The 14,355-nt window shown below is 43.0% G+C and overlaps 1 protein-coding gene across 1 annotated transcript in view; it reads left to right on the forward strand.

Moving 5' to 3' along the window:
• The window catches only part of ZPBP2 (zona pellucida binding protein 2), a 202,157-nt gene that overhangs the window by 56,869 nt on the left and 130,933 nt on the right, over window positions 1–14,355 (forward strand). Inside the window, exon 2 of the mRNA XM_073572279.1 lies at window positions 1,192–1,353. Within this exon, the coding sequence (XP_073428380.1) occupies window positions 1,192–1,353 (162 nt within the window). The remainder of the gene's footprint in view (window positions 1–1,191; window positions 1,354–14,355) is intronic.

The raw sequence follows: 14,355 nt of genomic DNA on the forward strand, positions 1-14,355 counted from the left end.
CCTGGTGATTTTGGCCTGATAACATGCACAGAAGTTGAAACAAATGTGTTTAAATGGCTTCTAAAGGTAACATCCTCACTTGTAACTTGTTTTCTTGTAATCAGTCTGTGTGCATAAAAGATGAGTGAGTTTCTGAGATCCAGACAGACTCTTGCATCTTTCATCCAGCCACTGACATTTCTGTATTGTGAGTAATGGAGAAAGCAAAAGAATTGTCAACGGATCTACGGGAAAAGGTAGTTGAACTGTATAAAACCGCAAAGGGATACAAAAAGATATCCAAGGAATTGACATAGTCAGTCAGCAGCATTCAAACTGTGATTAACAAATGTAAAATCTGTAAAAACAAAACCACTGTCAGGTAGACCGACAAAAATTTTGGCCACAACTACCTGGAAAATTGTTTGGGATGCAAAGAAAAACCCTCAAATAACATCAGCTGAAATACTAGACTCTCTGAAAACTAGCAATGTGGCTATTTCAAGATGCACAGTAAGGAGGCACTTGAAAAAATTAGGCTACATGGTCGAGTCACCAGAAAAAAGCCAGTAGTTTGACAATAAATGGCTTCACCCAACCACTAACTATGAGTGGAGAAAATGTTTTGGTGTTATCATTCATATTCTCTGAAAAAAGGCCAAGAAAGCAAAAATTCTGCCGGGATATGTAAACTTTTGAGCACAACTGTATGCGAGGAAACTCCAGCCCCATCTAATATTCCTGAACACCATTTACAGTGCGGCCTACAACATCTAATGACGTTACCTTAGCTCGTAAATACCAGAAAGTCAAAATAATTTCTGCCATATTCATTCCACAGGTATTCATTTTGTCAAATAGATATGTTTTGCACACTAGCAGAAGTAAGCCTCTAGACCAGCAGGTCCGATTCCTGCTAGTAAATTGTGGTTAACACCTTCAGACATGAAAGGACCTTCAAAAGTAGGTTACTCAACTACCCAAATTGTTGGTCTCTGTGGGATTCATCTGAGATGCCACTTCACAGCTGTCAGCTAGTATAACTTGCATCTTTTGACTCCACAAGCATAAAGTGACCTTTCATGGCTGACTAGTCAAGACATATTGCAGATTGTGACTTTACTGGAACTGTTTGCATAGCCTCCTCTACATATCATGCATCAGTATATTCCAGCTGTCAGCGACAACTCATTTCCTGTTTTTTTGTTTCAGGGCAGAGTAATATGAATCTAACCCAAACAGGAAAGCTCATGCTGAAGACTTTTACCATATCCATGTCTGGCTTGTACAGCTGCACACTGAGTTATAAGAGCATCAACAGCGATTTTACACAGGAAAAGGAGACATTTATGACCTATGAATTTGTTGTTCTTGGTAAGAATGAAAACTTGATTATGCTATAGAAGGAAACTTTCTTGGGCACACTAGTTATTAGGACTTGGCAAAAAGTGTAGCTGGTAATGGCAGCTCAGTCCCTCAGAAATTATGTACGTTTCTAGTTCTCTGGTATAAAAGCAAACATTTAAAACAAAGTTCTCCACAAGGACCCCTGTGCAGGAACCATGTATGGACCCTTTGCAGTCCAATAGCTCATCATAATGCACCTATGTGTGTGTTTGGAGACGTATGTGGTCCCGTTTAACATTTGAGCCCCTGTTTGGCTGCCCCTGTGACTGGTGGCACTAACTACTAAAAGTTTTGCTCTTTTATCAAGAGATCGGCACCTGTTTACGCTGAAAGATTATCGTAAAAAAAAAAACATTCTTAAAGGCGTTGTCCAACAAATAAAGTGAATTTTAATTAATAGATCTTGAAATAATAAGTTCAACAACTGAAAATGTTAAAAAAAAAGTTTCTGTGTTGAAATAATCTTATAAATGTGCCCATGCTATGCACTCTGAAATGGCCGCGTCCAACAATGCAGAGCTGCTCCAGTTCATGGTCGGCACATACCACAGTTCCTACCAGGGGAGGAAACAGTCACAAATGACAAGTGAGAATACAGACGACTCAGCAGGTGCTCGTAGCTGCTTGCTTTGCGGTAACCAATTTCCCTGCCTGTTTTATCACAGGAGCGAGTGTTTCTGCCATGTCTCCATCTCTATGAACTCCTCATAAATCAAGTCAGTGACATATAAACTCAACAGCTGGAGTTCCTATATCACTGACTACTGATGCTCCTGTCCCTGTCCAAGAGTTGTGGTTATACACACATTGTCAAAATTGTTGTTATCCCTCATGTAATGCCAGAAAAACCCACAATGGTCACAGAAATAACTTGAATCTGACAAAAGTAATAATAAATAAAAAATCTATGAAAATTAACAACTGAAAGTCAGACATTGCTTTTCAACCATGCTCACACAGAATTTAAAAAAAAATAAAACTCCTAAAATAGGTATGGACATAAATGATGGTACCCCTGAAAATAATGTGACAAAAGGGTCATGTTAAATCAAGGTGTGTCCACTAATTAGCATCACAGGTGTCTACAAACTTGGAATCAGTGAATGGGCCTGTATAGAGGGCCACAGATACTCACTGTGCTATTTGGTGACATATCACACTCAACATGGACCAGAGGAAGTGAAGGAAAAAGATGTCTCAGGAGATTATAAAGCAAATTATAGACAAACATGTTAAAGGTAAAAGTTATAAGACCATCTCCAAGCAGCTTGAGGTTCCTGTGACTACAGGTGCACATATTATTCAGAAATTTAAGCTCCATGGGACTGTAGCCAACCTTCCTGGACGTGGCCTAAAGAGGAAAATTGATGACATATCAAAGAGAAAGATAATACGAATGGTAACAAAAGAGTCCAGAAAAACTTCTAAACAGATTAAAGGTGAACTTCAAGCTCAAGGAACATCAGTGTCAGATCGCACCATCCGTCGTTGTATGAGTAAAAGTGGACTTCATGGGAGACAACCAAGGAGGACACCATTGTTGAAAAAAAAATTAAAAAGCCAGACTGGAAAAGCTTCTGGGAGAATGTCCTATGGACAGATGACACAAAAATGGAACTTTTTGGCAAGGCACATCAGCTCTATGTTCACAGACAGAAAAATGAAGCGTATCAAGAAAAGAACACTGTCCCTACTGTGAAACATGGAGGAGGCTCTGTTATGTTATGGGGCTGCGTTGCTGTACCTGGCGCAGGGTGTCTAGAATCTTTACAGGGTACAATGAAATCTCAAGACTATCAAGGGATTCTAGAGAGAAATGTGCTGCCCAGTGACAGAAAGCTTGGTCTCAGTCGCAGGTCATGAGACTTGCAACAGGATAATGACCCAAAACACACAGCTAAAAACACCCAAGAATGGCTAAGAGGAAAATATTGGACTATTCTGAAGTGGCCTTCTATGAGCCCTGACCTAAATCCTATTGAGCATCTTTGGAGAGAGCTGAAACATGCAGTCTGGAAAAGGCAACTGGACCCAGACCTGCGACACCCATCGGACAGGACTGCCCTCGAGTGAGTATAATGAAACGTATTTTTCTTATCTTTCAGAATGCTGCAGATAAGCCCTGAAAGGCAGTGGCTGTATCTTATACCGGCCAAAACTGCTGACAGGTTCGCTTTAACCCACAGTAAGGTCATAAAAGACATTTAGGGGGCCTTTAAATATTGAAATATTTAAAACTTCATCTTATTTCCCTTGTACCTGTGGCTGGTATAGTCTCCCCAGCTCCTGAGAAAATGCAGTCTCCTGACTGCATAGCAGAGCTGTATAGATCTCCTATGAACCAGCAGCTCCTGCTCTTTCCTTATACACAACAATCATACAATTACCGTGAATGGAAGAGGAAGTGCCATCAGGGCTCCTTTACAGTTGTGCATGCACCGTTGGAGAAAGCACGGACTATAATAAACCATCTGTGCTGCCTATGGGGACTCTCATTATCTCTAAGGGCTCTTCCAGATGACAGTAGTTTTGGTCCCAGTGTAATCCATCTATACATCAGATTGCACTCGGACCAATGTTATTGTAGGGCTAAGGAAAACCAGAAGTGAACCCGCAGGACCGCGACGACGAACCTCCTCGGGGCGAGCTGACCAAGTGGACCACCCCCTATACAGGGAGCGTCTGGGGCAAGCCTCGGGGAGACTATCGCCGCGGAAGCTGATACCCGGGGACAACAGCAGGAGGAAAACCAGAGGTGACCACAAGGGTTGCAGAAAGACCAGCAGGGAAGGGTTTGTAGACAGGGACGGATTAGGCTGACAAAGGTAGATACTGCAGGAGAGGACTTGAGGCCGGGGACGGACGAGGCAGGCACTAGGAGAGAACACAGGGAGAGATTACAAGAAGACACAGGGACACAGAGCGCAGGACAAAGTGCTAGGCTGGGAAAGCGCAGGGACGCGTGGACCTGAATCAGCAGTGCTAGACACAATTGATAGTCAGGCACAGGGCAGGAGGCGAGGCTACCTTATATAGGACTGCAGGCAGCGCTTCCGGGTCAGGGTCGGCCAGGAGGTGGAGCAGCAGCAGCAGATGAGTGGCAGGATCACTGGCGTGCAGTGCGCAGGCGCACCCGACGGGCATGGAAGGCCGGCTGCAGCGACGGCAGAGAAGGAGCAGGACGGCGCGTGCGCACCTCGGGAGCGCGCCGGGTGAGGTGAGTGCGCCGGTGCTCGGGAGGAGGGGCAGAGGACGCAGCTGCGGGCGGCGCGACAGTTATCCAATGAGTCTGTGCAATCTTTTTCTGTCCGATGGATAAAACGCAGCATGCACATTTTGCCTCAAATGTTTAAATGGCACTCGCCCCTTAATGTCTATGGGTCCATGGAAAACATTGGACCACACTTGGATGACAGGGGAAGAGTCTTGAGGAGATCATTTGCATATTCCCAGTGCCTTCTGGGATAGGTGAAGAGTCTCCGCGAGCTCAACGATCACTGGGTTTTGGCCGTTGCAGCTGAAAAGAGGAAATCGGAAAACCAGGGGAAGAGTCTTGAAGAGATCATTTGCATATTCCCAGTGCCTTCTGGGATAGGTGAAGAGTCTCCGCGAGCTCAACGATCACTGGGTTTTGGCCGTTGCAGCTGAAAAGAGGAAATCGGAAAACCGCGCGCCGAATTTTGGCTCATCTTTCATCGTTTTTAAGAAATCTCAAGATGGAAGAGGCCAGGAGCCATTTGGAGAGCTGCATTTCTTGCTACATGTTCACAGACTTACCAGTGGAAAAGCCAAACTTCACATGTCACAAATGCAAGCTTGTGTCCCTGTTGGAGGAAAAGTTGCAAAATCTCGAAGAGAGATTAGCTACGTTGAAGATCATTAAGGAAGGTGAAGAGTTCTTGGACAGAGCAGAATTATCTCTTCATGTTACAGAAAGAGAAGAAATTCGAAGTGCACCTGAAGAAACAGAGGAATGGAGACATGTGACCCAGAGAAGCAGGAGGATCAGGAGGCAGTCAGCACCCATACTGCTCAGAAACCAGTACCAGGCTCTCACGCAGGAAAATGATGAAGAAATACATCAGGATAAGACTTTGCCCACAAACAGCAACCTTGTACGCCTTCAGAGTCCTCCTGGATGGAGAAAGAAAAATGTTGTGAAGAAGAAACGGAGAGTGGTGGTCATGGGGGATTCCCTGTTGAGAGGAACAGAGGCCGCTATCTGCAGACCGGATATAACTTCAAGTGAAATATGCTGTCTTCCAGGTGCAAAAATTAAAGATGTGTCTGACAGGATATCAGGACTGGAAACCATCTGCAGAGACTTTGAAGACTTAGGCAAGAAAGTGAAAGAACTAGGAGCGCAGGTGGTCTTCTCTTCCATCCTCCCAGTGGATGGCCATGGAACAAGGAGGTGGAATAAGATTCTGCAGGTGAACAACTGGCTACGTCGATGGTGCCATCAGCAACGATTTGGACTTCTGGATCACGGAGTGAATTACTTATACGATGGACTACTTGCTAGAGATGGGGTGCACCTTACGAAGACTGGAAAGCATGTATTTGGAAGTCGCCTTGCTACACTTGTAAGGAGAGCTTTAAACTAGAACAACATGGGAAGGGAAGCAAAAGACCAGAAAAAGCCATACTCCTGACAAATGCTATTGAGAACTCTGCTATTAGAAGTGGAAAGGAAGAACAAAGACAAAAGTATCTAATTAATAAAAATATTGGAGAAAGAGAAACCAATCACAAACTAAAATGTTTCTATACTAATGCACAAAGCATGGGCAACAAACAAGGAGAATTGGAACTACTAACACAGGAAAAGAAATATGATGTCATTGGAATCACTGAAACTTGGTGGGACAATACACATGATTGGAATACAAGACTAGAAGGATACAACTTATTTGCAAGAAACATACTTGATAAACGAGGAGGGGGTGTCGCATTGTATGTTAGAAACGCGTATATCTGCACAGAGATTGAAGCTTCAGAGACTGGAAGTTCTGTGGAAACTGTTTGGGTAAGAATACAAGGACTGAACAATGGAAAGGACACCATTGTAGGCATTTACTACAGGCCGCCTGTGCAAGCTGAAGATATGGATGAACTCTTTATGCATCAAATGGCCAAGTTCTCCAAAAAATATGACATTGTCATGGGAGATTTCAACTATCCAGACATTTGTTGGGAATCTCTCTCAGGCAAAACTAACAGGTCAAGGAAATTCTTATCCTCTCTTGCTGACAACTTTATCTTCCAAAAGGTAGGGGAGAAAACAAGGGGAACTGCTACCTTGGATGTAATCCTTATAAACAGGGAGAAAATGGTTGAGGAGGTAAAAGTGGCTGGGACCCTAGGAGGTAGCGACCATGCTATTTTAGAATTTTGGATAACTAGAGGCGGAAGACCTGTAAAGACTCAGACGTCAAGGTTAGATTTCAGAAAGGCAGATTTTAAGGGATTCAGAAAGAGAATTGGAGGGATCCAATGGCTGGATATCCTTAAAGACAAAAATGTCCAGGAAGGATGGGAAATCTTGAAAAATGAAATTCTCAAAGCACAGTTGTTAACAATTCCGAAAAGAGGGAAGAATAGGAAGCATTTATGGAAACCAGGATGGATGAACACAGAACTTAAGCACATGCTAAAAAGGAAGAAAAAAATGTTTATAAAATGGAAAGAGGGAGGCATATCTAAAGAAGAATATAATGCTGTCTGCAGAACCTGCAGGGCACAAATTAGATTATCTAAAGCTGAAAATGAATTGAGGCTTGCAAGAGATGTCAAAAGCAATAATAAAGGATTTTGGGGATATGTCAAAAGTAAAAGAAAAGTCAAAGATGCTATAGGATTTTTACAGGATGAAAATGATGAAATGGTAAGACAGGATGTTGAGAAGGCTGAACTTTTAAATTCCTATTTTGCATCTGTTTTCTCTCAGAAAGGAAATGTAACATCAACTGTTCTTCACTGTCCTATTAAGGGAATAGAAGAATCCAGGATATCTATAAACAGAAAGATAGTGAGGAAACACTTAGCTAACCTAAATGAATTCAAGTCTCCAGGTCCAGATGAATTACACCCCAGAGTACTGAAGGAGATAGCAGAAGAAATTTTTTAACCCCTCTCCATAATCTTTGAAAATTCTTGGAGAACAGGAGAAGTGCCAGAAGACTGGAGAAGAGCAAATGTTGTTCCTATCTTCAAAAAGGGGAAGAAGGTGGACCCAGGCAACTATAGGCCGGTGAGTCTGACTTCTATACCAGGAAAGATCTTTGAACAAATTATTAAACAACATGTATGTTAATACCTGGATAAGAATGAAGTGATTAAACAGAGTCAGCATGGGTTTGTAACTAATAAGTCATGTCAGACTAACTTAATTTCCTTCTATGATGGTATCACTGATTGGGTGGATCAAGGAAATGCTGTAGATATAGTATATCTTGACTTCAGCAAAGCATTTGACAAAGTCTCTCATACAATCCTTATTGAAAAAATGACTAAGTATGGAATGGACAAGGCAACTGTTAGGTGGATTCATAACTGGCTTAGTGATCGGACCCAAAGAGTGGTCGTAAATGGCTGGCTGCACATCCAGTTGGAAGAATGTCTCAAGTGGGGTACCACAGGGCTCTGTCCTGGGCCCTGTATTGTTCAACATCTTTATCAGCGATTTAGATGAAGGAATAGAGGGTAAACTGATTAAATTTGCTGATGACACAAAGCTAGGAGGGATAGCTAATACTAGAGAAGAGAGAGGATTCAAAAAGATTTAAATAAACTGGAGAAGTGGGCAGCAACTAACAGAATGTTTTTTAACAGGGAGAAATGCAAAGTACTACATCTGGGCAATAAAAATGAAAAAAGCATATACAGAATGGGAGGAATAGGGCTTAGTGACAGCACATGTGAAAAAGACTTGGGTATACTAATAGATCACAGACTGAATATGAGTCAACAATGTGATGCAGCAGCAAAAAAGGCAAATGCAATTCTAGGATGTATTAACAGAAGCATACAGTCTAGATCACGTGAAGTCATTATTTCCCTCTACTCCTCTTTGGTCAGACCTCATCTTGGATATTGTGTCCAGTTTTGGGCACCACATTTTAAAAAAGACATCAACAAACTGGAGCAAGTTCAGAAAAGAGCGACCAGAATGGTGACCGGTCTGCAAACCCTGTCTTATGAGGAAAGGTTGCAGGATTTGGGATTGTTTAGTTTGCAAAAGAGAAGACTGAGAGGAGACTTAATAGCTGTCTACAAATATCTAAAAGGGCTGTCACATTGTAGAAGGATCAACTTTATTCTCATTTGCACAAGGAAAGACTAGAAGCAATGGGATGAAACTGAATGGGAGGAGACACAGATTAGATATTAGAAAAAACTTTTTGACAGTTAGAGTGATCAATGAGTGGAACAGGCTGCCACGAGAAGTGGTGAGTTCTCCTTCAATGGAAGTCTTCAAACAGAGGCTGGACAGGCATCTGACTGGGATGATTTAGCGAATCCTGCTTTGAGCAGGGGGTTGGACCAGATGGCCCAGGAGGTCCCTTCCAACTCTACGATTCTATGATTCTATGATTAATGCACAGATTGACTAGAAAATGGTTTGAGAGAAAGCACTGGAGACTTCTAAGGTGGCCAGCAATGAGTCCAGACCTGAATCCCATAGAACACCTGTGGAGAGATTTAAAAATGGCAGTTTGGAGAAGGCACCCTACAAATATTAGGGACCTGGAGCAGTTTGCCAAAGAAGAATGGTCTAAAATTCCAGCAGAGCATTGTAAGAAACTCATTGATGGTTACCGGAAGCGGTTGGTCGCAGTTATTTTGGCTAAAGATTGTGTAACCAAGTATTAGGCTGAGGTTGCCAATACTGTTGTCTGGCCCAGTTTTGGAGTTTTGTGTGAAATGATCAATGTTTTGCTTTTTGCTTCATTCTCTCTTGTGTTTTTTCATTTAAGACAAATTAAATGAAGATAATAATACCAAAGAATTTGTGTTTGCAATCATTTTCAGGAAGAAACTGAGTATTATCTGACAGAATTGCAGGGGTGTCAATACTTTTGGCCACAACTGTATATATAAAAATTGTGTGTATGTGTGTATCACCAACCAATCACGAAGCATCTTTCATTTCACCAGAGCTATTCAAAAGAAGCTCAGCTCTGATTGGTTTCTATCCTTGCAAACAATCACTAAGCATCTCTCATTTCACCAGAGCTGGTTAAAAGTAGCTGAGCTGTGATTGGTTGCTATAAACAACAGTTTTCTCACTGCATGACAACATCTCAGCAGACACTGACATGGTGGGAGAAATCTAGCATCCCTGGGAACATAAGCTCCCAGCTATTTTCTGCCCCCGAGAAAGGAGCACAGAGCACATGACTGAAATGAATCCCCCCTCCCGTGGATCAATGGTATGCAAGTTAGGGCAAATCCACTCAGCGTTTGGTACTGACCCCAGGCCTTTCTTAAAGGCATCTCCGGTATGGAAGGCAGGGCAAATCCATCTAGTGCTTTGGTTCTGACCCCAGGCCTCTCTTAATGGGATCCTCGGTATGGAAGTCAGGGCAATTGCCTTCAAATGCTCTGGTACTGACCCCAGGCTCTCTTAAAGGGATCTCCTGTACAGAAGTTAGGTCAAATCCCTCAGCGCTCTGATTCTGACCCCAGAGTTCTATTAAAGGGATCATTGGTATGGAAGTCAGGGCAAATCCATCCAGCGCTCTGGTTCTGATCCCAGGCTTTCTTAAAGAGATCCCCAGTATGGAAGTTAGGGCAAATCCACTTGGCGCTCTGGTTCTGACCCAAGGCCCCTCTTAAAGGGATCCCCGATATGGAAGTGAGGGCAAATCCAATCTGCAATTTGGTACTGACCCCAGTCCTCTCTTAAAGGGATCCCCGGTATGGAAGTCAGGGCAATTGCCTTCAAATGCTCTGGTACTGACCCCAGGCTCTCTTAAAGGGATCTCCTGTACAGAAGTTAGGGCAAATCCCTCAGTGCTCTGATTCTCACCCCAGGGTTCTATTAAAGGGATCATTGGTATGGAAGTCAGGGCAAATCCACTCAGCGCTCTGGTTCTGATGCCAGTCCTCTCTTAAAGGGATCCCCGGTATGGAAGTTAGGACCGTTCCACTCAGCGCTCTGGTTCTGACCCCAGGCTGACGGGATGATGTGGGATATTAGGGGGAGTAGTCCGGTGGCTCTGGCTGACAGGCTGATGCGGGATATTAGGGGAATAGTCCGATGGCTCTGGCTGATGGGACGATGTGGGATATTAGGGGTAGTAGTCCGGTAGCACTGCCTGACGGGATGATGTGGGATATCATAGTGAATGTGGCTATGCAGAGTGGGTGGGGCTATACACTCAGCTTTATATATATATATATATATATATATATTATATATTATATATACACTGTGTGTGTGTATATATATATATATATATATATATATATATATATATATATATATATATATATATAGCTGAATGTGTGGTGTATGTCCGGGACTGGCATCTGCACCATCGCAGCTACAGCCACAGAATTTTGCACAGTCACACGTCTGGACCCAGAGAGCTTCATAGGCTATGTTGTGAGGTGTAATTTTAACCCCTGCATGTTCCAATTCACCAAACAATTTGGCCTATTCTTATAATTTCTATGGTGTTATCGTCCTTCTGTAAAGCTGGAAATAACACAATTTATTACCGTGCCAACACAGACCACCCTCTGACACAGACTGCAGGGGGAGCCCAGTATCACACAGGATAGGGTTAGATACATGGCTCAGCAGACGGTATCACACAGGATAGGATTAGATACACGGCTCAGCAGTCAGTATCCCACAGGATAGGATTAGATACACACCTCAGCAGTCAGTATCACACAGGAGAGGATTAGATACACAGCTCAGCAGACAGTATCACACAGGATAGGAATAGATACACAGCTCGGCACACAGTATCACACAGAATAGTATTAGATACACGTCTCAGCAGACAGTATCACACAAAATAGGATTAGATACACGGCTCTGCAGTCAGTATCACATAGGATAGGATTAGATACACGGCTGAGCAGTCAGTATCACACAGGATGGGATTAGATACACAGCTGAGCAGTCAGTAACACACAGGATTAGGTACACGGCTCAGCAGTCAGTATCACACAGGATAGGGTTAGATACACGGCTCAGCAGACGGTATCACACAGGATAGGCTTAGATACACTGCTCAGCAGTCAGTATCACACAGGATAGGATTAGATACACGGTTGAGCAGTCAGTAACACATGATAGGATTAGATACACAGCTCAGCAGAAAGTATCACACAGGAGAGGATTAGGTACACAGCTCAGCAGACATGATCACACAGGATAGGGTTAGATACAAAGCTCAGAAACAGGATGTGCCAAAGGAGAGGACATTTTCATTCCAAGAATTCCACTCATTCCATCTGATTTGTTTTTTGATTTTAAACGCCTCCAGTTTCCAGTTCAACTGCTATTTGCAATGTCCATTAACAATGCTCAGGGACAGTCCTTGAAAGTAGTAGGGATCGATTTGCAATCTCCATGCTTTTCTCATGGTCAACTTTACGTGGTCTGTTCAAGAGTTGGAACTGCCAAAAATCTGTTCATCTTTGCACTGAAAAGTAAAACCAAAAATCTTGAATGAGTTGAAAATAAAATACTATCAATACTTGGGTAATCGTTTAGTTAATTTGTGTTGCAAATCTGTAGTGTTGAATATATGATGTGAAATGTTTTTATGTGCAATATAATCATTATAATTTGTTATAACTAACCACAGTTGGTTACTATGCCCAGGCAACGCCGGGCTCTTCAGCTAGTATATATATATATATATATATATATATATATATATATATAATCATTATAATTTGTTATAACTAACCGTAGTTAGTTACTATGCCCAGGCAGCGCCGGGCTCTTCAGCTAGTCTCTATATATAAAACTGTATGTATGTGTGTATCACCAACCAATCACAAAGCATCTTTCATTTCACCAGAGCTGTTCAACTGAAGCTGAGCTGTGATTGGTTGCAAGGAAAACCGTTGCTCATAGCAACCAATCACGCCGGGCTCTTCAGCTAGTATAGTATAATACACTCCCCCATAGGACTCCATATAAAAGTGCTTCTCACTGCCAAAAGTACCAATACCTGGTTTAAAAACAACAGTATCACTGTGCTTGATTGGCCAGCAAACACACCTGACCTTACCCCATAGAGAATTTACAAGAGGAAGCTGAGTGACACTAGACCCAACAATGAAGATGAGCTGAAGGCTGCTATCAAAGCAACCTGGGCTTCCATAACACCTCAGCAGTGCCACAGGCTGATCGACTCCATGCCACGCTGCATCGATGCAGTAATTGTTGCAAAAGGAGCCCCGACCAAGTATTAAGTGCATTTACTGAACATACATTTCAGTAGTCCAACATTTCGAATTTTAAAATCATTTTTACAAGCTGGTGTTATAAAGTATTCTAATTTACTGAGATAATAACTTTTGGGTTTTCATTGGCTGTAAGCCATAATCATCAACATTAACAGAAATAAACACTTGAAATAGATCACTCTGTTTATATTGACTCTATGTAATATATGAGTTTCACTTTTTAGTGTTGAAGAACTGAAATAAAATAACTTTTTGATGATATTGTAATTTTGTGACTAGAACCGGTATGTGTAAAAGGTGCTCCAGTGCATGCGTTATAATGATGTTCAGAAGGTTGCTGAAAATCAATATGATGTTGGACTGTGTGTGTGGTGTTGGTACCCATCAATCACAATGTGGTGGGACTATGGATTTGGCACCCTAAATATTGTAAAAAATGGATATGATGCGCTGTTGGACCACATCTGCGCTCCAGTTCTATTGCGCATGCGTTGGATATGATGTTGCGCCACCTCATCAGACCGTGGTGCCAGAGCGGAAATGGTCTTGGAATGCATTTGTGCTCCAGCTAGATCACGTATGTGCCAGACTTGGTGTTAGACTGCATTGCCGGAGTGCGCTGTTGACCCGGAAATGGCCATGGAGCGCATCTGCGTGCCAGTTGTGCATGCTCAGATGCTGACAAGCCATACCATTAGAACTGCAGCATAATGCACTTTTATAGTACAACTAGATGGAGGCCCAATGCTATCGCATCGGGAGGGCGGTAATGTCATGATGGGGGCAGGCTTTGCAGCGTTGAGAATCTCTCCCCACCCTCCATGTGCTCACCCACCTATCCACTCTCTCTTTCCCCATGTGCTGACTTCTCCAGTCTGTGTTCTCTTCTTTGACCTGTCTACCCCATGTGCTATCCCCCTTGTCTGTTGTCTTCCTCCTTCCTGTGCTGTGTTCTCCCCTCATGTGCTGTCCCGTTTGAGCTGTCTTCCCCCTGTGCTCTCTCTGTCTCACCTGTGTGCTTTCTCTCTACCCCATCTGCTGTCTACTCCTCTCATGTAATCTCTTCTGTGCACCCCATGTTCTCTCCCCCTTGTCTGCTCTCTCTCTCTCTCCACCACTGTGCTGTCTTCTGTGTCTGACCGTGTACAGAACATACCACAGCTCCTGGGCAGGGGAGGAAGCAAAAGACAATATTTACATTACAGCAGGAGATCGCAGAGGATACATTTAGTGAGGTAAAATATTGTTTAAAAACAGTCCGTGAAATATTTTACCTCACAAAATGAATCCTCTGTGATCCCTTACTGTAATGTTGGTATTGTCTTTTGCTTCCTCTCCTGCCCAGGAGATGTGGTATTCTCCGTCCACGGTCAGACACAATTTTTAAAATCAACTTTCATTCGTGGGAAAACCCATTTAATGTGACCGGCTTCCTCTGCCTGTAGACACGTCACGCATCTGCCACCGGGATCAGCTGAATTATTCACTGTGCCTGCGCGGAATTCACACTGGCGCAGTGAATCAGAC

The sequence above is a fragment of the Dendrobates tinctorius genome, unplaced genomic scaffold (assembly GCF_039654945.1).
Source record: "Dendrobates tinctorius isolate UK_male_01 unplaced genomic scaffold, ASM3965494v1 ptg000032l, whole genome shotgun sequence".
Taxonomy (NCBI): Eukaryota; Metazoa; Chordata; class Amphibia; order Anura; family Dendrobatidae; genus Dendrobates; species Dendrobates tinctorius.